Source organism: Liolophura sinensis, chromosome 4 (assembly GCF_032854445.1).
Source record: "Liolophura sinensis isolate JHLJ2023 chromosome 4, CUHK_Ljap_v2, whole genome shotgun sequence".
NCBI lineage: Eukaryota > Metazoa > Mollusca > Polyplacophora > Chitonida > Chitonidae > Liolophura > Liolophura sinensis.
The window spans coordinates 20,583,174-20,610,823 of record NC_088298.1 but is presented as its reverse complement, the minus strand read 5'-3'; the positions used below and the strand labels follow the sequence as shown (position 1 = coordinate 20,610,823).

Genomic DNA, 27,650 nt, shown 5'->3' with positions numbered 1-27,650 from the left:
AGTATTGCATTTATAATGCATGTTCCCAACAGGTCAGTCATCCTGGCAGTATTGTATTTATAATACATGTCCCCAACAGGTCAGTCATCCTGGCAGTATTGCATTTATAATACATGTCCTCAACAGGTTAGAGCTGTTAGAATGACAGCTGTGTCAAACTCCTTGACAGAAAACAACCCATAATTTTGCAGCAAATTAACAAACTGACACACGGCTTTAAACTGATCGGTACAACTTGCCATGGTGAATCATGTACCACGGTTGAATTCAGAATTTTTTTCCAAAAACTATTTGAAGTCCAAAGCTATATCAAAAATGTATGGTGTGACCTGATCCTTCAACTTCATCTATAACTGCTTATGGCAAGGCCATGTACCAAGTTTCAACCCAACATTTTATTTATTTATATGATTGGTGGTTTATGCCGAACTCAAGAACATTTCACTCATATGATGGCGGCCAGCATTATGGTGGGTGGAAATCGGGCAGAGAAACCCACAGCCATCCGCAGGTTGCTGGCAGATCTTCCCACGTACGGCCGGAGGGGAAGCCAACATGAGTTCAATTCAACAGGATTAACTGTTATAAAAAAAAGTCCACAAAACCATTTTCTGACGGACAGACAGACAGACAGAAAAAGGGCAAATGTAGTCCCTCCGGAAACATGCTGAACATCTCCGCAAGAATGGACATTGACTTGTACAACTGCTAAGCTCCTTTATCTGCTAAATGTTGTACATGTGTATTGAGCGTTGCACAATTTGACAAGGCTTAAGGCTCACTAATATGTACTTGTCCACTTCTGGTTGAACTTCTGCTTGAGTAGCACTTTATTTAATTTTTCCTTAAGATAAACACCTTATTGATTATAAAAACTGAAGAGTACTTAAAGTAAAAAAAAAATTATTAACCACAACAAAATTTTTGCTATAGACCTTTCCAAATCGTACATTTTTTCTATCTTACTTTTAATTTTGTCTTTTGTAAAAATGTGCACGATAAAGTCTTGTATTCTAAAACACTTTAAACAAAAGTTTAATTTTAGAAAATTAAATGAAAATTACATGGAAATCTTTTATATTATACCTTTTGCATCCATTTTATGCTGGCTATTTTGATTCTTGGTGGCCAGTTGCTGACTTGTGTTGCCTACGCTGATTGACCCATTTATGACACCATTGACCTTGAACTCTAACTGATGAAGTCGCTGAAGAATTGATTCCAGAAGGACAGCCATTGTGCGCTTCAGATCTGTAAATAATCCATGACATCTGAAACTGAATTCTGAAACTTTCTCTGAAATCAATATTTTGAAACAATCAGGAGATCTATGGGTTGTATAAAAATAATACCCACAGTTTTACAAAGATTATTTCGCTAGTCAAACAGTTTCATTGTCAGAATATTTTTATTTATTTGATTGGTGTTTTACGAAGTACTCAAGAATATTCCACTTACATGACGCTGGCCAACATATGGTCATCCACGCAGAACAATATTTTTATGGTACACACAAACTGCACTGGAAATCAAGCGCTTTACAGGTGGAGGACCCATTCTCCCTGGAAAGAGCGTTGACCTACAGCTCACTTAAACACGTAGGTATGCCTTGGGGTTTATGCCGTACTTAACAATGTGTTTCAGTCATGCCAAAACGAGTCATTAGGTGTGTGTACATATGTTGTGTTTTCTTGTAGCAAAGTGCTGCTACCACGGACGTATTATGCCAAAGACACCAGACATGACACCCCACCAAAGTCACATCATACTGACACCAAGCAAACCAGTCCTGTTTCCTTGCTCTAAATTTTCTAGCTGAGTCAACAGAAGCAGAAACAAGTACCATTTTTAAAGTCTTTGGTCTGACCCGACCCAGGTTTGATCTTGAGGTTTCTCGAATTTGTGGCTGACGCTCTACGTATTTGCCACCAATGCAATTTGAAACATCTACACTGCACTTGCCCACACTTACCGTATGCTGTAAAACGACCGGCGTAAGGCCCATCCACAACTTCTCCATTCTCCCGGGCTAAAGCCTTGACGTACTGCTCACTCAGATTTATAATTTCATTCTGAAGCAAAAAAGTGTTTGCTAGTCTGAGAATCACATACTACTATTTATAAACTGCAGGCAGTTCTAGTTTATTTATTTATTTAAATATTTGATTGCTGTTTACCGCTATACTCAAGAATATTTTCCTATACGACGGCAGTCAGCATTATGGTGCAAGGAAACCGAGCAGAACCTGAGGAAAACCCAAGACAATCCACAAGTTGCTTGCAGACCTTTACAACCCGATAGGATGCGCTGGACTTGAATTCACATTCAAGAATTCTATAATGTGATTTTAACATGTGACTTTATCTTTCATGAAGGTTACATGTTCACAAGGGTCGTAAAGGTCAAAGATGTCAAATTTCCAGGCTTTATCCAGGTCTTTTACAGGCCAAATTCATGCCTTAAAGGCTACTTAAATACAAACATTCTACACACACGGACCCTTAAATCCATGTAAAATTACCTTAATTGAAGTCTGTCCTTTACATAAAAAACCCAGCATACTAAGCAATTTTAAAGTTTTCTCCAACAGAATGTCAGCATATTACAGACAGTAGCTCAGGTTTTTCCAGGTCCAGTTAAAAACCCATGATTTTCCAGGCTTTCCAAGGCTTAGAAATTAGATTTTCAAACTGAAGGCATTTTGAGGTTTTCAATGCTGTGTACAAATCCTTTGTACATGTGCAGCACCCTGGGTTTACACTGAAATGAGAAAGTATTTTTTTTACAACATACCTTGAGTTTTTCACTTTCAGGTGTGACACTGTAGTTGTTCATATATGTCACATTCAGGAAGGTCACCCCCCACATGAACCCCACTAGCAGAATCAGCAGACCAATGCGCCGAGGAGGAAAGCGAATCCTGAACATTGCTACCATACTTCTCCCAGCTCAAGGGGGTGCCTCCGCAGCCTCACCCACACCACTGCTGTCTTCTGATTGGATGATCCCTTATGACCTACACCTGTGGTTGACCTTGACCTAGAGATGACCTTAACCTTCTGAAGGCCGCATGATGTCCAGATGTTGTGATATAGTAGCTATGGTATATGTACATCTTGTAGACACATGTCTGCAACCTGAAACAATACATGTAAATACTTTTTTAAGATTTAAAATGAAAAAAAAAAAACAAAAAAAAAACTGTACAATACATTAGATGTCTCTTGCCTATGTAAGCACAGTTGCAAGAGATAGCGAGACTACAATTATAAGTAATGGACATGCACCTGGACATCAAACAGTTTGTGCACCATCCACCAATGTTGTCAACCAAATGTGGAATAAGTTTGGTAGACCCAGCAACAAGATACCAGGAGATGGACAGGCAGACGTTAACCCATACATATACATGCAGACAGGGGGTAATAAATAAACTAAACTATTAAGAAGGTTATATAATAAAAACAAATGTATCTGTCCCAATACCTCAATAACATCGAGTCAAAATATCAAAATATTAGAAGATGATCTCATAAACAGGCACCAAAGTGTTATCAATTTTGTTCATGTCATATTTAGGTCACCATAAGAAAGGTTGCCACAACATTTGATTAAACCTGCTCAAGAAAATTCAAGCCATTTGAATTCAAAGCATGAGCTGGACTGAACTCACAGGCTCCTGGGTCATTGCGCCTTGCTGGTGTGCTAACCCTCTTGCAAACCAGCTGATCTAATGTACAAGGCAATTACTGCTTGTACAGTTGTATGTCTACATGTGACCTCTCATCACTCCAAACGCATGCTGAGAGAAATGTAACTATTTATTGTTTGCAAGTCTGCAGGTACAAAAACACACCTGTACATTGTTTAAACTACCTATACTTTACCTTAGTCTGTTCCGCATACATGATGTTGTAATCATTTATATTAGGAGAATAATACATGTATACATGTATATAGAGTACAACTATCCCAACAAGACACAATCTAGTCCAGCGCTGCTGATGACAGGCCTCTGTGTTTACATCCATGATATTATAGACAAAGCAGCATGTATTAACCTTTGCAGGAATAGGGAAAATGTATTCACTAATTACCAGACATTTACATGCACATCTCCATACGCGTGTACACACACTCATATGGTACTAAAAACAGTGTTTATTCGAAACACACACTACTAACAGGTTCACCCTTAGCATCACAAGATGTTTTTATCTCGCAACCAAGAAGATCTTCATCACCCTCCACCTCTCGTCTGTCACTGTCCCTGTGCGGCCTTGTGGTTAGCCTGTTAGAGGAGCACAATGAATCAGGAGTCACCAATGCAGTCACTGTGAGTTCAAGTCAAGCTCATGCTGGTTTCCTCTCCAGTCCTATGTAATAACTTTGTGATTGCCGTTTTACGCCGTACACAAGAATATTTCACTTATATGATGGCGGCCAGCATTATGGTGGAAGGAACCGGGCAGAACCGGGGGAAACTCACGACGAGGAAGTGCTGGAATTGAACTCACAGCAACCGCATTGGTGACACTCAGACATGCCCCTTGGTCATTGCACCATGCTGTTATGCTAACCCCTTCAGCTACTTAGGCACCCCAATCGCTATGAAGACAAAAAAGTCCTACTCTATCATTTGACCTGTCAAAAATTTTGGGCAACTATCGCTGATCACATTTACTGTAACCGTCTGAAAAATGTTTCACAAAAATAAATTAGAGTAGACAAACAATGGAGAAAGTTGAGGAGCTGAATGTTTGTGAACTTCAGAACGTTCTAAAGGAAAGAGGTGTCATTTATGCCTTTGGAATAAGGTGAGACAGATGATGGGTAAATTGATGTCTATAAAGATTGCCCTTCACTTTTCACAAGTCACATGATGCTTCGGGGGCTGTTGATCCAAGGTCAATGCTGGGTCGAATCACACCTAAGACCTTAAAAGAGCAAACTGTAGCTTCCTTGCATGGTGTTCAGCATTAAGTGGATAGTTCAACGACAGGTTGACCTGTATCAGTATAATGGCTTGGGTGGGGCAGCTTACTTGCCTTCGGTAAGCTGTCTCAGTGAAGCAGCACTAGATAAAAGAGTGGTGGAAATCCATCCTGCAACAAAGGATGTACATTACATGCACTCTAAAGATTCCTTTGTCGTCATATGAGTGAAAAATTGTTAACTACGACATCAAACCCACACATTCACTCGCTCCACACTCTTGATTACAGCAGGCATATGAAATATTAGCACGAACAGGTTAGGCTTAAATCTGAGTTATGAAATCGTCAAAGTGTGATCCTTGTAGCATGTGTCTAATTCAAAGGCCTGTCAATTTAAGTCTTTCATTACACCCATTCCTCAACTTTTTGGATATGAAAGAGCGAACTTTCGGTCCAATTTATGCACACTTTTAATTTGATTTTGAAGACAAAACTACATTCTTTGGATCAACCAATTTCACGGCTTCACAAAAAGTACAAGTTTATCAGTCTACACAGAATAATGACCTCAGAATCCGCTTGAATAAACACCTCGCAAACACGCGAAAGGTTGAATAATTACGCAAACACGAAAGATCAGTCATTTCCTCTACAAACAGACCGCTGCACACATACCCGGATATCTCCAATTTCAGAATACATCAACGTTTGTCAAAAACCTTCAAACTTCAAACCCACTATGTACCTGTATCATACACTCCAGTGACTTTTAATGGTCTAGCTGTCTCCATGAATTTCCTTTTCACTTTTCTCCTTCCCATTTCATTCAAAAGTAAAATGCTTTCTAACAAAAAACATTGACTCAATCCGGTTTCTACTCAATTGTGCCAATGGTCTCTTTCAAACATATTAAACTGGCACGTACAACTGTGTTTATACATGTATACTGCACACTCCCTGCTTTTCAGGATACCTGACAGGCATAGAGAATCAATGGTGATTGGCTGACAACGGAGATAGACTTTCTTAGGTTAAATATTGCAGCTTTGGTCACCCGTAAATAAATGAGCCATACCTACAATTCAGGTTAGGTAATAAAGTGTGTACTTGCCTACTTGTACACTCTCAAATCTTTCAAATTAGCCAATCAGAATAGATTCTGTATCCTTTTAATTTATTTATTTATTTCCTGGGTGTTTCACGCTGTACTCCACAATATTTCACTTATACGCCAGCGGCCAACATTATGGCGGGAGGAAATCGGGCAGAGCTCAAGGGAAACCCACAACCATCTCCCGGATGCTGGCAGACCTTCCCACGTACAGCCGGAGAGGAAGTCAGCATGAGCTGGACTTGAACTCACAGCGATTGCATTGGTGAGAGGCTCCTGGATCATATACTGCACAAACGCACTAACCAACTGAGCCACGGATACAGAATCCATGCTGATTGACTAACATGGGGGTTACAGGTTGACATCTGGGGTTGATGGATGAACTGTGAAATGATGATTGTATTACAGAAGTGCATAAAAAAAGTTGCACAGCTGTTTAATATTACTGAATTTTGGGTCATCATAAATTTTACTTATAAAATAACAAAACAAGATGGTGAATCTGCACAAGTTTATCACTCATTTCTTTTGCTCATGTTTACATGTATGTTGTGGCCTCACTGTATGTACACACAGTCTTAGTACAATATACCTTTTCATTTAACCTGTTGTTACAGCTCTGTCCACTACACAATATTTCATTTTACTCCAAAAAAAAAAAAAAAATCTATATATATATATATATGTATAATGTATATGCCATCTTGTACAATTTCATTTATTCCTCAAAATGGTTTACCTGAATATTAAATCACGCATCGTTTTGTATTTTTTGCTGGAGTTACTTTAGTTACAATAGTCTACTTTGTGAAGCTTTTCCGTAGGAATAGAAATATCAGGTTTTACACATTATTTCTTGTCTCCTTTACACATATCTTCTCAAATCACCAATGGACATATCCTTCTGAAATCTGATATGCATGTAGAGCAGTACTAGTTGTAAAAAGTTTAAAAAATACATTTGAATATATGTATATATATAATTTTGAATTTGGACGTATTTCGGGCCAGTGATTCGGAATCTTCCTTTGGGTTTTGTCTATGTTTGTAACTTTTGCAGATGTAGTCAAACACCTAAATTTAGGGATCTGAAGTTAATGAACTTCAGCTGCCAGTAAATCCCTTGAACAGCGAAGCCAAATGTGTGTGATTTTCCATGACAGACTGTGTACCTTAATATACCAGCATTGTTCTCCTGCTGAAGGCTGTTACAAAAATTGTCATATAGAAAACTGCTTTGTACTGTACCAGAAGCTGAAAATCAGACACAAATCAGATTGCTTGGAAGCCGTAAAAACTGCAGGCAGTTCTAGTCTATTTATTTATTTATCTGATTTATGATTTATGCCGTACTCAAGAATATTTCACTTCTACAACGGCAGCCAGCATTATGGTGGGAAGAAACTTGGGGGGCAGTCCACCCACCCAGCATACAAATGTGTAATGTATGAAAGCATGACAATGCATGTCAGCAAATTTAAGAAATTGAGCATGCACACTTTACATGTATAAAGCAGATAACAATTGGATCAGGAATCTAAGAGCTGTGAGAGACCAATATGGTGCATGTCAGAACCAATCTGAAAGTAGTACGACAATAGGTCGACTATCCCAGCACAAATAGCTGGGTTGCATAGACCCCAGAAGCTCTGGAATGCTGAAGTGATAGAAATGCTCTGAAATTGATTAATGAGGTTTTTATTCTTCTTACTGATTCATTGTAGTTTAAAATGCTTAATGGTCTACAGTGCATATGTCTGCATGGGCCTTCATTCTGTTGGTCGCCAATAAATTGGTTCAACTTTACTTTTGCTTCTGACCCCACTGTTTGTACTACAAATATAATAAGCGCTGACTGTCTAAAAGTACCTATTCAAAGAGAAAAAAAATAATGTGGCAGAACCTAGATGTAAATAGCTTGTGCACATTCCCACCAGGCACATTCCCACCAACCATAAAGATGTTAAAAGGTTACAGTGTTTTGGTGATATCTGTAAGGAGTCAAGGGGATATCTGTTCACAAACTGTAATCAAAATATTACAGTGTTTTGATGATGTCAGTATGGGAGCTGGTGGTTAACTGTTGAATCAATGTAGTCAAAATGGTACAGTGTTTGATTACATCATGTTGTCAACATGTTACAGTGTTCAATTACATCTGTAGGGTGGTGAGGGGTTAATTGTTCAAACAATGTGGTCAAAATGTTACAGTGTTTGATTACATCTGTAGGGTGGCAAAGGGTTAATTGTTCAATGTCTGTTTGTGGGCAAGGGGAATACCTGTTCACACAATGTAGTCAAAATGTTACAATGCTTTGAAGATGTCTGTATCTGGCCAAGGGGATAACTGTTCACACAATGTAGTCAAAATGTTACAATGCTTTGAAGATGTCTGTATCTGGCCAAGGGGATAACTGTTCACACAATGTAGTCAAAATGTTACAATGCTTTGAAGATGTCTGTATCTGGCCAAGGGGATAACTGTTCACACAATGTAGTCAAAATGTTACAATGCTTTGAAGATGTCTGTATGGGGCCTTGGAGATAATTACTCAATCAATATAGTCAAAATATTACAATATTTGATGATGACCTTATGGGGACAAGGGATAATTTCTGAAACAATGCTGTCAAAATGTTACAGTGTTCAATGTATCACTGTATTTCTGGCTGGGGGATAATTGTTTAAACAATGTTGTCAAAATGTTACAATGTTCGATGATCACTGTATTGGGGCTAGGGGATAACTGTTTAAACAATGTAGTCAAAATGTTACAGTAGTTTACTAGAGAATGTTACAATGTTTAAGTGATGACCTTAAAAAGGACTAGATCATGTAATCATTCATACCTATTCTCAGCACTAAAGATCAACAGAACTCTCATTCTGTATATATTCACAACTCTGAGCACACAATATTTTCAAGACGAAATACACTCACCCATATACCAGGCCTAACGAAAAGGAACAAAAAATCAACTAAATATGGCCTTACAAATAAAACCCCACAAGTCCAGTACGCAAATGATACCTGTGTGAGACAGCTATAGGTAGCATAAAATAGCAGTTTACCTCTACATGTACCTGTGAAAAGCTGTGTGTGTAACTGAAAAACCACGTTTGACGCAGAAGTCTGTCAGACAGCCGTAACAGTCATGGGTGCTTAATTACAGCTAAGCAACACAGCTATCCATACACCACTTTTGTTGTGCACTCAAAAAACAACCAACTAAGATCTGTTCATTGTTACGCCCACTGTATGCCTACACATGAACATACATGTAGAAAGCCTCAGGGAGGGGGGGGGGGATGGGGGGAGGCAAGTCATAAGTAAGATCTATTGTCAGTCTTTGCTTTTTTTTGCTTTTCCCCATTTAATAGTGCACTATTTTTTCTCATTCAATAAAATAAGACTAGTGTTAAAAAACTGTTCTAGAAAAAATCCAGAATGTTATCTTTCAGCTAGGATAAATCTTTTCATACATTCATGTAGCAACTTTGCTAACTTAATATTTTTGCATCAATACACTAGAAGGCTACCAGTAAATGTCAAAGGTCAAATCAACTATATCATTCAAACAATGAAATAAAACCATGATACCCAAAACAACCTAATACAATAGACCTGCAGCTGATCAGGCCATGTTTGCTGTTTGTCAAGTATCCTAATTCCTTAACCTTTTCGTATATGAAAGAACAACTTTAAGTGCAATTTTTGCACATTCGTTAGGCTGGCCAATTTCAAATACAAAAAGTATAATTTTATCAGTGTGTACAGAATAATGCCTTCAGAATATGCTTGCAAACATGCCAAAAGGTTGAAGAATTGCAGCATTTTATTTCTGACTTAAATAAGGCAAATGGTTAAGAAGCAGAAGAAGATTTTATGAGAGACTATAAGTGGCAGGGAAGGGGAACGGAAGAGTAGGGGGTGCAGTGCATGGGTTTAGTTTTTGTTCGTTTAGATAAGATTTTTTAGGTAAATATCATAATTATTAGTACATACTCTAAATATTCTAAAATTTCACCCACAAAAGTGCACTTTTAGTGACAAATAAATGTCACAAAATTTTATTTTTGGTGCTGAAACTTACGATTTTCCAGTAGAATATCATGTTCCAAGCAGACCTCAAAACAACTTTCTAAAATCAACTAAACTCTCAGAATCTGGAAAAAATAGGGAAGTTAGTCTTGGATGAGATTTATAATTAGGGTATAGAGTGAAGAATGTTAGTATGCCTTATTACAACGTGATTTAATAGAATAAATTTTTCACCAAGTTGTTTCAGGGAAGAAAACCTTCTGAGTTTGTATTTTCTTTACACTCAGAGCCTTTGTTATTGATCCTGTAATTTTCAGTAAAAGCCACAATATTACAGTGATTCGGCTTAAGTTTAGCATCCAGCATCACGCAGAGTCTCGATCTTTCCAATATCGTGTATAATATACATCATAGCCAATCAGTGGCTAAAGAACTTCACACATCGTGTCTCACTTATAGCACAGTGAGCAATATTATATCGCCCCTCCACCCCCCCAACAACAACAACAGTGGCAGAGTCAGAGCAACGAGGCAGAGGTGTACATGACATACACATGTACATCATTTCATGTATTATTAACACAGTGACAGTAAAATGTCAGCAGCAAGAAATACCCTACATAATCACAAAGAACCTAGTAGATACTGACTTTTAATACACGTATTGTGTACAGTGAGTGAGTGCTTCGGGTTTAACACTGTACTTAACAATTTTCAGTCATATCACGACCATGCAGTCCTTAGAATGCATGTAATGTGCCTCCCTTTTGTTTGCAAGATTTCTATCGCTCTTTTATCGCTCTTTTTTGAAACGCCAAACAAGGAAGTTGCAACTCTTTTTTTTTTAAGGTCTTAAGTGTGGTCCTACCCAGGGTTGATCCTGGATCTACAGCCCCGAAGCGGACACTCTACCAGCTGCACAATCGGGCCAGTTTATTAGGTCCTGAGTGTGACTTCTTATGGTATACGCCTTAAAAATGTTATCACGTTCCATAAAAATGACCTTTGTACATTCAAGTATTTCATCCTACACAGACATCTGTGACTATTATATTCATTTTCATACCTGAATTTACCTCTGTACCTTTTTTTTTTATACCAAAAAAATGAAATTAAAAGTAACAGGGCCATATCTGAAAAAAACATTATACCTGCTGATCCCAACCTTTAATGGTGACATTGTGACTGTGTATAAAGAAATATAAAAACCACAACTCAAAATGATGCTTCATAAGAGCTTTTAAGTCTGTAAATGTAAGAAATTTGTTTGAAAACTTAACTTTTTTTTTTTGGCAAACCATCATATTTTTGTATAATTCACATGTTAGTTTTAGTACAGCTTGTTTAGTTTGGGAGTGGTGGTTAACTAGAGCCCATACTACATACGCCAAACAAAAAACATAACCCAGACAAAAACACTTCCCCATAACTCCTATGGTGACCGTGACACACTTTGCCTCTGGCTGCCAACAATGTCATATCAATGCTACCTGTATATAATGGTGAGCTACATGTAGGCTGCCAGTAAAAACACATACCTTAACACTGCATGAAATAACACACCAGTAGAAACCTCACATTATGCCTGGTTTGTCACATTCCCTCTGCAGCTTATAGAAACGTATCATAAAGGCAAATCCAGCACTGCCTACATATTTGTGTAACAGCTGATGTTTTATTAATGTAAGTAAGCCTATGTAGTATTACATACACGTGCCCTAGAATATCCTCAACAAATACTTCAACCTTTTCGCATGTTTGCAAGATGTTTATTGAAACTTGTAGATTCTGAAGGCATTATTCTGTGTCGACTGATAAAATTAAGACTTTTTGTGGAGCGCTGAAAATGGTAACTCCAATCAAAGTAGTTTTGCCCCAGAAATCAAACCAGAGCCCAAGGGTTGTGAAATGGGTCTACTGCTCTTCTATTTTTAATTTTTCTTGTAACTAATGGCCAATTGTCTTCTAGTACAATTCATTGGTCTTCTCCAACCACAAAGGGCTTATCAGTAATTCTGTCTGTAACGGAGGACCTAACCCACCTCATTATGACATGACTTGCATGCCACAATAACATCATATTATGATACACTGTAAGACTGTAGACCCTTTCCCGAATTTTTTTTGCAACTAAGTTGTTACCATTTCTATTTGTTCGGTTGGTGTAAGCATGAAAATCTTCATTATTTGTACCACTGTCGTATGGCAACTTATCACGGCAACATATCGTAATACATGTTTTGGTCCTTACAATGTACAGCTGTATCTCTGTATCAGTACAAATATAGTAAGGACATAAAATACATGTACAATCTGTCAACCTCTTTTTCAGGATTACATCCAAATGTTCATCACATATAGAAAACATAATTATCCTACTGCAGTACACATTTTTGACAATACTCAACAATTCACTATTCTGGGTCCCAAGCAATACATCTGGAAAGCGTGGAAAGTTGATCCAGTGAAGTGGGTTGAGGAAATCGAAAGACATACATGTACATGTGTGTACAGGTATTGGCCTACTAAGACCTACCTGTACAGAGATTCTTGAAGTTACATATACATGTAGGACTACAAGTTTATGTATGTGCACGTGAACTGCCCAGAGTTACGACCTGTCATAACATTCTAGAATAAATTAATTATTTCAACTCTTCCTCACCTGGAATGAATCTGAATGATGCCTATAGGCCTACATTTATTTATTATACCCGTAGGCCTACTGGGTTTATTTCAATAACTCACTCACTGACTACTTTACCTTTTCATTTTGTTTTGACAGCAGTGGTTGCAGTATTATTTCATTCTACTGTTGCTTGCCTAATGTGACTGGTAATTTTTTTTTTTTACCTTTGGAAACATTTCTGTACACACGAACAACTGCCGTTTAGGAGTCAAAACATGATACGCTTATTATGCTAATTCCAAATATAGGCCTACATTTGAAGACAAAAATTTATTACTTGTGCCTTATTCATTGGCAGTGGTAGGAAGTATAAAGACACACAAAAGAACAGACAAATTATGATCAAGCGTACAATGAACAAGATAGTCCTAAACAACCTGTAATATAACAGTATTTCATTGCATTAGCTTCTCTAGTCAGAAATCACCGACACATGTCCACATAGCACAATAAAACTGACGGTCCGTGTAGAATTAATACCATATTAGGTTGATTTAATCCAGATAGTAGCAGAACTTGCTGTATAGTAGTAACCCAAATGACGACTTTTCTTTAGCCCTTGTTACATTTTCTTCAGGGCAAACACTAGAGAACGTCACAAATACAAATATCACAGTAGTCAATCTCCACGACTGTGGATAGTGGTATATGAGCCTATGCTGTAACCTTTGATTTCTAAAACTAACACGTCTTGGAGAGTGTTGCGCACATAAACTACTTTGGAAATCTACTTTCGATTTTGACAGTACTGTTTGTTTCAAATCTCCCACGTATGCTTCATTTTTCAGGAATTTAGTCATACACACAAATTGCCCTGCGTACTCAATGCGCTTGGTTTTGTTTTTGGAAGTGTATCATCTAATTTTTAGGCGCATTTATGCATGCACGCCCCTTACTCTCTAAGACTGATCGGAAGCTAGAGACCATGTGACCTATTCAGTAACAAACAGCGTGAGTGAAGAACGCGGTCCTCCCAACGTTATTACATAGATAAATGCTAATTTCTAAATCGCTGTCAGCAATTTTGTATCTGTTGGATTTGTACAGTTTTCAGCTTTCCAGGTAGTCCGAGCATTTCCGCAGAGCTTTTGTGCCATTATTTTCTACAACTAGGCCTTAATGGTCACTAGTGAAGTGGTAAAAATTGACCTTTTCCTAACACTGGGTGGCCATTTTTTTTTTTTAGGCATGAAAGGGTGGTCATGTGACCCCCAACTTCCGACCCGTCTTACATAATCTGTAGCACTAGGGTCAAGGTCAAATGGCACAGGCCTACCTGTCGTCTGAGAACTTTCACATTCTTTCACCATTTTGGTGACTAGCCAAGCGCTCCATTACCATAAGGTAGGCGTAAATATTATTAGGAGCTGTTAAATACATGAACGTAGGCTACCTTACATGGTGTAAATCTTTTCGCTACATACGCTATCACAGACAAGCACGGTACCGACTGGTACATGTATGTGATAGCCAAGGATCTAGGCTGTGAATCTTTTAATATGGGGTTAGGCGTAGATCACAGCCAAGGAGTCTTCTAGGTTAAAATATTGGTATTTAAAAACAGCTTAGTGTGTAGAAATTCCACACCACAAAAATCCATGCAAAATGAACCAATGCATGCATTTACCGGGCAAAACTCCAATAAATTATGTTCACCAAGACATTCTCTGTTACTCTGTCAATTTTTGCCACATTCTGTTGCCGTTTAAGGCCGGTAAATCCAAGATAATTCACAGTTGTGACTTACGCTCACACACACAAACATACCCTAATTCCTTCACCTTTTCTCATATTAATGAGCAATTTTCTGTTCAATGTATGCGTGCCTTTGGATGCAACACAACATTGGCAGTATGCCAATTTCACAACATTATACAAAAAGTATAATTATATCAGTCCATACACATAATGACGCCCACAGAACAAACCTTAATTTAATTTTCAGGAATTCAGACGTGTAAGGCACAATCTGAGGGGTCAAAATTTTGCGTTTATACTCCAATAAACCGAAAAAATTGAAGCCACGCCTACATAGGACTACTTCTAAGAACACAACTGAAAGAGACTGAGAACAATTCATGTACAATGACAAACAGAACACTATAAATATATGCATATCTGCTTTTGTCTGTATTATGTTCACATTCATAGACAGGGAGCATCAGTATAAATTCTGTGGATAGTCTAGGATGAATTAAGACTGGTTAAACAGTAGTGCCTTCCTCAGCATGAGCTTCATCACAAATACGCCGACATGCTGGGTGAGCGAGTGCATATGCACAGTTGAGTGCGAGCGCTCACCAACACAAGCCAGTTTGATCAAAATCACTTTCCAACAGATGTTTAAAATATCTTAGATAAGCAGTTTGTTTGAAATACTGAGATAGCATCCATATGTTACAACTACACATGTTTTGCAACCGGCATGACAAAGTCATCTCGTAGTCTACACAGTATACATTCTCGCATATCCTTGAAATGAAAAGTAAAACATTAGAAAACATCCTTTAATTCCGTAAATTAAACTATAAGGATGGTTAAGGTATAAACAAAAAAACCCCTGTGCAACCATTTGCATGAACTGCTATGCCTTTGACCCAAAATAACAACCTCATCCACCTTATTGGCTACTGCCTCTTGACATCGAAACTTTATTTCTTAAAACTACTATCTATGGTCCCGAAACTAACATTTAAAATCTAACTAAAGTCCCGTCCAGACTATCCAACATCACTCAACTTTTGTTGAATCGGCACGAGTCAACTTGAAGTTGAGTCGTGTGTTGAGTAGTCTGGACAGGTTCTTCACACTTCATTCAACAACACTCAACACCATCCAACATTGTTTGTCAACAGATTGTGTCAAGTTGAGTAAAAGTAGAAATAACATGACCGTCTTAAGGCATGTGCCCTGGGCAAAATGGCGGCACCAAAGGCGAAAGAGAGAAACTCGTATCACAATGAGACAGTTTCGTTGATAAAGGAGTATGGAAAATAACCTTGCATGTACTACACTCTCTCTAAAGATTACAAAGACAGGGACAAAAGAAAATCTAATGTGTCTTGTACATTAGAGAGGAAAATGAAAATTTTCGATGAAGTTTGGTAAAAAAACACAGCTCAACACACGACAACAGTGTTAGACAAAAATGTTCTTAAATTGCCGTTGAATTGATCTGGATACCCAAAGGTAAGGTTTTATCCTAAAGTCATGGCCATTATCTGGTTGTAAAATACATCATGAACAAAAAGCACTCAAAAGCTATAAAATGCCAGATATGCATCTGAACAGATAGCTACATGGCTTTAAACAAGTTTCAGGGCTTGAGCTGGTTTGAGCAGGTTTATCTGTGTTGTGTCAACGCTAACAGATAAAATGTCCACGATATGCGGAGGTCAGGATGCATAATAACTAAACCAGATTAAATGTGATCGTGTTAACATGCAAATCCCTAAACTGGCTTAAAACCAGCTTGGCCACATGGTCGTGTGAACGCACACATTTTTACAACAGGTTTCGATTTAAACCAGTTCAGGTTTGGTTCGGTTTAAATTTTGTTTTTTTTTTTAGTTTCATCTTGAGGTCTGCTTTGAACAAAAGCAATGGGAGACTCGAGGATGAGCTACAAAGAAGGTCCAAATGACAGTAGAATGCATCGTTTTCTTCTGTGACGTTGCAGTGCGTTACACATACATCGATAATTGTGATGCAATAAAAGAAACAACAAATGGGTTCACAGCTTAAACTTGCACCATCTTGATACAGGTGGGAAGGAGTTTTACAAGTTCAATATTGTGTTGTATGTTACTCTTCGAGTGGTTAAACCTGCCACATGTGTATGTATATACCAGTACAGACATCTTACAAAACTACTGACACTTTGACTCCACGCAGGGCAATGCCTAATCAAGGTCTTCTAACCATTTACAAAAGAAAACAGTTGCCTTGGAGTGGTTAAACCTGCCACATTGTATGTATATACCAGTAGAGACATCTTACGAAACTACTGACACTTTGACTCCACGCAGGGCAATGCCTAATCAAGGTCTTCTAACCATTTACAAAAGAAAACAGTTGTCTTGGAGTGGTTAAACCTGCCACATGTGTATGTATATACCAGTACAGACATCTTACAAAACTACTGACTGTCTGACTCCACTCAGGGCAAATGCCTCATCAAGGCCTTCTAACCAGTTACAAAAGAAAACAGTTGTCTTGGAGTGGTTAAACCTGCCACATTGTATGTATATACCAGTACAGACATCTTACAAAACTACTGACTGTCTGACTCCACTCAGGGCAAATGCCTCATCAAGGCCTTCTAACCAGTTACAAAAGAAAACAGTTGTCTTGGAGTGGTTAAACCTGCCACATTGTATGTATATACCAGTACAGACATCTTACAAAACTACTGACTCTTTGACTCCACGCAGGGCAATGCCTAATCAAGGTCTTCTAACCATTTACAAAAGAAAACAGTTGTCTTGGAGTGGTTAAACCTGCCATATGTGTACGTATATACCAGTACAGACATCTTACAAAACTACTGACTGTCTAACTCCACGCAGGGCAAACGTCTAATCAAGGCCTTCTAACCAGTTACAAAAGAAAACAGTTGTCTTGGAATGGTTAAACCTGCCACATGTGTATGTATATACCAGTACAGACATCTTACAAAACTACTGACTGTCTAACTCCACACAGGGCAAACGCCTAATCAAGGTCATCTAACCAGTTACAAAAGAAAACAGTTGTCTTGGAGTGGTTAAACCTGCCACATGTGTATGTATATACCAGTAGAGACATCTTACCAAAACTACTGACTGTCTAACTCCACACAGGGCAAACGCCTAATCAAGGCCTTCTAACCATTTACAAAAGAAAACAGTTGCCATGGAGTGGTTAAACCTGCCACATTGTATGTATATACCAGTACAGACATCTTACAAAACTACTGACTGTCTGACTCCACTCAGGGCAAATGCCTCATCAAGGCCTTCTAACCAGTTACAAAAGAAAACAGTTGTCTTGGAGTGGTTAAACCTGCCATATGTGTACGTATATACCAGTACAGACATCTTACAAAACTACTGACTGTCTAACTCCACGCAGGGCAAACGCCTAATCAAGGCCTTCTAACCAGTTACAAAAGAAAACAGTTGTCTTGGAATGGTTAAACCTGCCACATGTGTATGTATATACCAGTACAGACATCTTACAAAACTACTGACTGTCTAACTCCACACAGGGCAAACGCCTAATCAAGGTCATCTAACCAGTTACAAAAGAAAACAGTTGTCTTGGAGTGGTTAAACCTGCCACATGTGTATGTATATACCAGTACAGACATCTTACAAAACTACTGACTGTCTAACTCCACACAGGGCAAACGCCTCATCAAGGCCTTCTAACCATTTACAAAAGAAAACAGTTGCCTTGGAGTGGTTAAACCTGCCACATTGTATGTATATACCAGTACAGACATCTTACAAAACTACTGACTGTCTGACTCCACTCAGGGCAAATGCCTCATCAAGGCCTTCTAACCAGTTACAAAAGAAAACAGTTGTCTTGGAGTGGTTAAACCTGCCACATTGTATGTATATACCAGTACAGACATCTTACAAAACTACTGACTGTCTGACTCCACTCAGGGCAAATGCCTCATCAAGGCCTTCTAACCAGTTACAAAAGAAAACAGTTGTCTTGGAGTGGTTAAACCTGCCACATTGTATGTATATACCAGTACAGACATCTTACAAAACTACTGACTGTCTGACTCCATTCAGGGCAAATGCCTCATCAAGGCCTTCTAACCAGTTGTAAAAGAAAACAGTTCCCTCAGGTAATAATAGTCTAGTAAAGAACATAACTTTCCACTCAAGCATGAAAATGTTCTATGCTCCTGTGATCATGACCTCGTATTTACCGGTATTGCAACACACCCTGCCGTTTAAAAAGCTCCAGGGTCCCGAAACATGATCCTGTTTATATCATGTTTACCATACCTTCAAAACAATTACTGATGCATTTCCAGAAACTGTATACCATAGTGCCTTACGAGGACTGTTGTCTTAAGTTGTAAACTCTCTGTGTGGAGTAGGGGATTACAGGTAGTCAACCAGTGACAGTGGTCCAATCCTCCATCACACCTCAGTGAGCCTCACCAGGTTGACAAGACAAAGAAAGACACATACACCGTCAGGTTTTTAAAGATTCACTTTTTTCCCACTGAACTGTTGTAAGAGGCAGGGATGGACTCAGTGTTGAGATGAATGTCAAGATGTAAAAAAGCCATGAGAAAAAGGACTAAGCCCATGTTTGTAATTACTCCTAGTATCCCAGAAAACAGTATGATTACCGGTACTTTGAAAGATGAAAACCCTGTCTCTGTCTGTATTTCCGTCCACATTGTCTTAGGTCTTACATTTGACACAATCAACAGTCAGACTCTTTGATAAGTTTGTGAAGTGGCTAGCGAATAACCACCTTTTAAATCTGTCCTCTGTTACAGTTCTTTCACTTTTGAGGCCATTTTAGTCACAACATGTGATGAATATTTAAATATGAATACGTAAGAGTTACAAAGTGTTACGTGCATTGTCAATAGTCAAACAGTGGGTCAAATATGAACATGTAAGAATGACAATACCACTTGTTACGTTCATCGTCAATGGTCAAACAGTGGGTGAAATATGAACATGTAAGACAACACCACTTGTTACGTTCATCGTCAATGGTCAAACAGTGGTCAAACATGAATATTTAAGAGTGACAAGATCACTTGTTACGTTCATCGTCAATGGTCAAACAGTTGGTCAAATATGAACATGTAAGAATGACAACACCACTTGTTACGTTCATGGTCAAACAGTGGTCAAACATGAATATTTAAGAGTTACAAGATCACCTGTTACGTTCATCGTCAATGGTCAAACATGAATATGTAAGAATGACAAGACCAAACAAAAAGCAATGATCACAAAACTATTGCTGCTACTTGGGTAAACAGAATTAAATGATAGCTCCACGGGGAAGGCTTGACAGTTTGGGTTGCTTTTCAGCGAACAAATTCTTGCAATCCCTAAAGCCACATTAAGGCAAAGCTTCGATGTAACTTTCGTGTGTTTATTTAAAAGTTTATGATTTGGCGGTCTGTATGTCCTAATGTATGATGCAAATCAGCTAGATCGGTCCACTGAAATGTCACTGAATAATCTACTGTTATACCTATAGCTCCATATATATATTTACAGTCCCACTGTAGAAACGCACCAGCGTGAATTCATGAAAATGTCATGTCAGTTTGAGAAAAACGTCGGAAATATCCATGGTTCTGAGTTACGAAAGTTCCAAAGTTGTTGTCGGGTTTGATTAAGCCTTCGTGTGAGTCATCACCAAAAAGCATCAGGGAACAAGTTTTGACATGAAAAAAGCACAAAAAATTCAGTGTCATTACCTTTGGGCACAAAAATTGGGGTATAAAGGCATTCAAAGGCTATCAGCATACTGCTGTAGCAGCTGTACCACTGAGTTGTTTTCACCTCTAACTTGAAAAATATTTATGATATTCAACCTTCACTGTGCAATATCCTCTGTGTTCATGTATTAAACACGGTACTCCAACAACATTGTAACAAGGAACAGATGTACTGTAATTCTTCAACCTTTTTGCATGTTCGCAAGATGTTTATTCAAGTATATAATAAAAACAATTACTCTATGTACACTGGTAAAATTACACTTTTTGTAAAGCCCTGAAATTGGACACGCCAACCAATGTAGTCATGTCTTCAAAATCAGCTTTAAATGTGTATAAATTGCGCTAAAATTTGCTTTATCATACACAAAAACGTTGAGGAGTACAGGAAACAGCAACACAGCATACTGTTTGACATGCAAATGATAACACCTATGGCAACATGACTTCCCGCATGAAATATGCAACCAAAACGTTTTGTGTCCGGCATAAATCACAATGCTGATATATCAACACACCCTGTACCACTGCACTGAAGTCTTCGTGTAAAGCATGGGGCCTTCATGACAGAGTGGTTACTGTACCACCAGCTCAGCACAATAACCCAGGAGCCTCTCACCAAAGCGGGCGCTGTGATTTCAACTCCAGCTCATGCTGGCTTCCTCTCCAACTGCATGTGGGAAGGTCTACCAGCAACTTTCGGATCGTCATGGGTTTTCCCCCGGATTGGCATAAAACATTTATCAAATAAATAAATGAATCATGTAAAGGTCTGCAGGCCAATTCCACAATGTCAGTTAGGGCTTTATATTGTATGCCAGCATTTTAAATGGGATGTAAAAACTAATTTTTAAGCTAAAATTGGAAACACTTAACAAGAGTTTATATGCAAAGACATGTAAATACATGTATATCAAAATTTGAACGTCTGGATTGATATACAGAATTCGTAAGTAAACAAACTTAAATATAGTCTTTAGATTACACTAATGAATGTAAAAAAACAAACTTGGCAAGTTAATGAGGAGATCAACTCAGATTATCTCGTCATACATTGCTTTGAGGGTTCGCCCTCTGTGTCAACTTTTGCAAGTCAAACAACCTTTTGCTGTTATTTAAAGTGAAGTCATGATATCACAATTGCTTGAACCCAAGAATTTAACGAAAAGTTACTGTGACGTTGTCACAAGACTGGATGGTGTGACAGTGTGTGTCTGCCATCACTGGTTACAATGTGGGCCAGTGGCTCTAAAGTGTCACCTGAACGTATGTTACGCCTCCAGAAACGTGCAACATGGATTATTTTAAACAGTTTGACACCAAGTCAAGAACTGTTCAAAATCTTAAAATGGGTGACAATATATGAAAGAATCATGTTGCACAAAGCTGTACTAATGTTTGAATGCCTCAACTGACCAACCCCATGCCACTTTTTCATCCAATTTACCTACACTGTAACTGATTGTCAATTCTAACTTTTTATCTACAACCTCCATGAACCTCATCCCTCCTGAACCTAGAACCAATGCCCTTAAAAATTCTTTCAGATATTTTGGGGTGACATTAAACAACTGACTACTCATACATGTTGACAAATGTCAATGGTTTAAAAAAAAACAAAAAAAAAAAAACAAAAATAAAATAAATAAATAAATAAAATGGAAATTAAAATAGTCAAAATATGCCTCTGTTGATTAAGTATGAAATTGTTTATGATGCACTACACTGTATATAGTCTTTGATCATCTTATATCAGGGTCATCTATATTTATACAGTACTGTATAGACTTTGTGTGAATGTGTGTATGCATGTGGAACTCAAAGAAGATTAGTTTTGTAACTAACTGATCTCCCTCAGAAAATAAATTACACACGTGTATTATTATTATTATTATTATTAATAAACACACCAAAAAAAAAAAAAAAAAAAATTCAGGATGTATTTACGTTGTTTTATCTTTATGTACAATTTTCAAGCATTGGTATAAAATAATACACACATGTAGGTTAATGGCTTTTCTACCCTGCTTTATTGTTGCGGGCTGTGTGCAAATATACATATATATTAAACAGAGATGACTTTTCAAATGACTTCATGCAACACACTGGCCGGAATGATTACCTGCCCAGATAATATCATTTCATGCTGTTTAAACATTATGAGTTTGTTTACTTTTTAGATAACTTTTATGATTTATATAAAGGTGAACTATCAGAATTTCCGTCAGTGATAAAAGTGTTATTCGAACAGTTTATAGATATCGGTTTTGTTTATTACATTTTTTTTATTTTACAACCAGACGCCTTGATGTTGAAAAAGACGTTTCAAGACGTTCTAATGTGAGCTCAGCGGTATGACGTCATAATAATACATGTGCAGTAAAATTTTACATTTCTATGTCACGCAACAATAAGACACAACGTCATACATACGCAGCTTTGATGTATCTGGGTCAATTGCTACAGCCTAAGCTTGCCGTTGATTGGTCTAAATTGCATGACCTCTACGGAGGGAGTAAAACAGAATGGCAGCATGAAATATGCAGTTTTTGCCATATTTTCTTCATTTTTGGGGGTAGAATAGACTTTAAGTCAAGGTAGTCGTATAAGTTGGTGAAAATATTATTTTCCCGGGGTTGTTTTGAAAGGTTTATGCGTTTACGAATATTTTTGAATTACAAGTAATTATAAGACAAAATTAACGCAAAGCAATCAACTTAACTCAGAAGCAAACGATCGTTGTCACCAGAAATCGCGACTGAGATAGTGACACTGACAGTAACAGGTTGTTGTTGTTCAACTTACTGCAGTAATTTTTTACTTACGTGCTTAAGAAAATCTTTGGAGCTTACTCGACAGTTTCAGTTTTTAGTACATTCTAGCTTTCCTTCTCTTTTTTCAATACTTCCTCTCTCAATTTCGACTCACAACCACCCCCTCCCCCAACCATCCTGTACGCATTTTCTCTCTTTCCTTCTTGTAGACTCACTCGTATTTTCTTTCCTGTAGCCTTTGTCGTCTACATGCACTGAATGGACCCCAATCTATCATCCTTAGGGGTCCGGTACAAACACGTTGTCGACTGGAAATTTGGGCCCGAAAGTTAAAAATTTGGAGCCTTACTACAAGAATATGGGACATAGGTGAAAGCTGTAATTCTGCACATAAGCTGTATTCAATGAACTCTATTATACTGTGTTTCTCTCAGTCTGTCAGTTACGAAGACTGCATGATCTCCAGAGACCCTCTACAAACCTGCAGTACCAGTACCCTAAAAGATAATGAAAGGCCTAAGAAAATTTCTCTACACTGACACTATAGAGAGTAAGTTCTGCCTGACTGATTCCATTACGCTGATATAAACACACTTAGCTATATCACTGTAAGATCTAGACTGTGAATGGGCTAACAACTGTGAATGGGGCAACTACTGTATGGTAAGGTTCACAGCTGTATTCAACCTAAAACTTCGTCCACAAAAAATGTCCTTGTACCTGATTCTGAGTGTTCTGTTAATCTTGGAAATGTGTTTTGTGGCGTAGTGTTTGGAAGGTAGAATAATATACCACCCTTACTTAGTTATATTCAGCACCAAAAGTAATATTTCATTTGATCTGCCGCCAAAATGGACTCCTTGGAGAAAATTTCTATTTACCTAATTGTTTACATTGAATACTTTGTACTCATCCAAGTATTATGGCAGTCAGGTTTATGGGTGGAGGAAACTGTAGTGACCAGAAGAAATTGTAGTGACCAGATGAAACTGTAATGGCCAGAGGAAACTAGTGGCCAGAGGAAACTGTAGTAATGAGATGAAACTGTGGTGGCCAAAAGAAACTGTAGTGGCCAGAGGAAACTGTAATGGCCAGAGGAAACTGTAATGGCCAGAGGAAAACTGTGGTGACCAGAGGAAACTGTAGTGGCCAGAGGAAACTGTAGTGGCCAGATGAAACTGCAATGGCCAGAAGAAACTGTAGTGACCAGAGGAAACTAGTGGCCAGAGGAAACTGTGTGTGGCCAAAGTAAACTGTGTGTGGCCAGAGTAAACTAGTAAACTGTGTGTGGCCAGAGGAAACTAGTGGCCAGAGGAAACTGTAGAAACCAGAGGAAACTGTGGTGGCCAAAGAAAACTGTAGTGGTGAGAGGAAACTGTAATGGCCAGAGGAAAACTGTGGTGACCCCAGGAAACTGTAGTGGCCAAAGGAAACTATAATGGCCAGAGGAAAACTGTGGTGACCAGAGGAAACTGTAGTGGCCAGAGAAAACTGTAGTGGCCAGATGAAACAGCAATGGCCAGATGAAACAGCAATGGCCAGAAGAAACTGTAGTGACCAGAGGAAACTGTAGTAACCAGAGGAAACTGTGTGTGGCCAAAGGAAACTATAGTGGCCAGAGGAAACTGTGGTGACCAGAGGAAACTGTAGTGGCCAGAGGAAACTGTGGTGACAAGAAGAAAATGTAGTGACCAGAGGAAACTGTAGTGACCAGGGGCAACCGTAATGGCCAGAGGAAACTGAATTTACCAGAGCAACCAACCAACTTTTGCATAAGGGCAAATTTATAGGTCAAATTGATACACCTGTACATGTAGTACTTTGACAACTGAGGTCACATGTCATGGTAATAAGAGATATCATACCATTTACAATTTGTAGTCTCATGCCAGGGACACATACATGTGCACACCATTCCTGCTTCCTTATCTTGTAGACTTCCTCACTCACCAGTTTTCAGTTAGAGTACAGTATCTTATAGCACACAGCACACACCTAATTCTTCTAACTGTAAGACAAATATTAGTAGTGTTGAAAGTAGAACATCACATCTCTTCGCCAGCCTTTTGGAAAAGTAAAGATATGAGTATGGTGTTCATTAGATGGTCTAACCATGTGAGAAAAAGAAACTCAACATTCCAGCTAGAATTATATATATATATATATATATTGGCTAAAATGAGCAGACCAAGTGTCCCGAATTTTAGAAGAAATGGGGTACTATTGTAAATTTTATGTTTTCACATCATACATGTAATCAGGAAAATTTCTAATATTTCTCCCCAAACATGTATGCAATGTTATATGTATATGCTGGAAAGAACTCCACTCGTTCTATGGAGTTTACCATGAATAAATTTGACATATCTACTCAACAGAAGTTCACACATGAGCAACTTCAACTGGATGCTTACAAAACAACTGTATTTGACATCGACAATGGGATATCATAGGGGAGCTTTGAAATCACACTCTTTTGTCGCCTAAGGTATAGAAAAAGACCTTCTGTATCTTGCCAGTATCTTGCTGATATTAATTTACCTATCACCTGCCTCACTGCACGTGTTTCCGAAAGCAAAGATGGGACCCTTTTCCATCAAAGTACTAAAGTTCACCAACGCTTAGTTCAATTTTCTCCATTCTTTGTATTTTACAAATAACTCTGATGCAACTTTTTCCAGACACCCATGTTATAGTAAATGAAATTAAAAACGGTTGTCTAACATGTTACATTTCCAGCAGGTCACACCACATGGCACTGTGCACATGGTAGAAATTCCTTTACCTTCTGCCACAAAAGATTTTGAACTCAAACTCACTTATTGTTACCTTCAGATAGTGTATACAGTGAAGAAATATGTCACTTTGGTGCTGTGAACTAGACGGGAACAGTTTTATAAGTTTGGCCCTTAGAAGATTGCTGGATTTCTAATGTAGTAACTCATCTGTCCAGAGTTCATGCAGGGTCCAGGTTGGATTCTAATGTCTTCAGGACTTTCATTATTTTTAGGAGCGGAAGGCTACCCTGAAAAAGTAGGAATTAAGCCACTAGACAGGGCATTTGAGGAAGTAAAATATCAGTGTTAGTCAAAGTAGGAAGGTGATGCATTATGAAACATGTCTGTCCAGGGTTCGTGGTGTATACTCAGAGATTTCTTACAACTGCGCAACACCAACATTGCTCTAATGCTAAAATTTTGTTTGACCATTAATGGGCCTAACCTAATGTCAGAGTGCGCTCCATTTAAAAACTTGGTTGAGTTACCCGCTCTTGTACATGTGTGCATGTATACTGAAGCTGAAAGTACAGCTGCTCGATTTGAGCATTACCAATACCGATACCTTAGACACATACCTGGAAATATTCAATTAACGTTCAACAGATGACAAGGTATGGAACGTGTGTGAGTGCAAACTTATGGCTGTGCAAGCCACACAGGTATTCAACGGGTGATTTTTGTGTCATAGTCATACGTCTTGACTGAAAATCAACATAATGCAGAAACGCCGCAATATAGGTACAGAGCCAGTTTTGTATGTGGCAAATCCCACTAATATGTGGAGTTAGTATATTAGGTGATACACATGATTAGATGATATGGATTTACATAGACTTTACTTAGGTGATTCAGCTTTGAAAGGTTGATTTGATCGGTTACCGTATGTACCTGTACATAGGGCAGCTAGCTCATCTATTCTACAGCGTTTATTAGCAATAAATTCATAACCTCAGTCACTTTGTCTGCAATATTAATCGCTTTCGAATAAGCTTAGTAAAAGCTAAATACACAGTTTAACGATTGTTATATATGCACAATGCCCACGCCTTCCGCACTAAATCCGAAACGGGTCATACATTTCGAAATATCCCCGCTCATTTGAATACAACTGCATTTGCACGAAATTCAGTAGTTACCTGTATGTCTCCTTCTCGATTTCTCCAGCCTGTTTCATCCCACATCCAGCATGATCCCTATGGGAAAACAGCTTGTAACTCTAAGAGGTGACAAGTTTCTAAGGCTCTCCACGAGCAGGCACAGACTTTCACAATTTGCAGAGCTCCGTAAGTAATTGTCACACAAATGTCAAAGGCATACGCTGAAGAAAATTACACACGTTCATTTACTGCCCTTTTTAATCACAAACCATATTCTGGATGGATTATATCGTTCTCACAGGCCGTATTTGTGTATTTTGACCATCGAAAACAGTCATCTAACAAAATGTTGATTGCGCTGAAATGGAAGGTAAGTGAAAGCATTCCGGACAATGCACAGCGGATGTGACGACATTGACATGGCCGACACATTTCTTCGTGTCTGCTAAGCAAGTTTTCTCACTTTACCTCGTTGTATTGTGAAGAAAGCAGATTTACCGGTGTACTTTGAAGTAATCTGGGATACCAGCGTGAAATCAGACATGGTGAGATGGCTTGACATTTTAATTTAGCATCATGAATGCGTATGTCAAACAAAATGCAACTTGCTTAAAGCGCCGGTGCAGCTTTCGCTCTTCAGCAGTGTGACTATAATGCTGCAAATAGGTTTAATTCATTCGGTAGTAACGATCAGGCTGACGCTTTCATTAGTCACTGATCCCCTTCTCATATGTTA

The 27,650-nt window shown here is 38.3% G+C and overlaps 2 protein-coding genes across 3 annotated transcripts in view; one reads left to right on the top strand and one right to left on the bottom strand.

Annotated features, from left to right (window-relative positions):
• LOC135464600 (alpha-1,6-mannosylglycoprotein 6-beta-N-acetylglucosaminyltransferase A-like) overlaps window positions 1-27,228 on the bottom strand; it is a 52,284-nt gene extending 25,056 nt beyond the window's left edge. Inside the window, exons 1-4 of one of the 2 annotated variants that reach the window (XM_064742042.1) lie at window positions 26,954-27,228; window positions 2,795-3,138; window positions 1,973-2,072; window positions 1,087-1,251 (exon numbers count right to left, since the gene is read on the bottom strand). In XM_064742042.1, coding sequence (XP_064598112.1) covers window positions 1,087-1,251; window positions 1,973-2,072; window positions 2,795-2,938 — 409 coding nt within the window. In that variant the 5' untranslated portion in view covers window positions 2,939-3,138; window positions 26,954-27,228. Of the gene's footprint in view, window positions 1-1,086; window positions 1,252-1,972; window positions 2,073-2,794; window positions 3,139-12,502; window positions 12,530-26,953 lie in introns of those variants that run through there. The other variant, XM_064742043.1, reaches the window with a different exon arrangement.
• Window positions 27,229-27,326: 98 nt separating this feature from the next.
• LOC135464511 (uncharacterized) overlaps window positions 27,327-27,650 on the top strand; it is a 151,264-nt gene continuing 150,940 nt past the window's right edge. The window contains exon 1 of the mRNA XM_064741936.1: window positions 27,327-27,459. The gene's annotated coding sequence lies outside the window, so the exon portion shown is untranslated. The remainder of the gene's footprint in view (window positions 27,460-27,650) is intronic.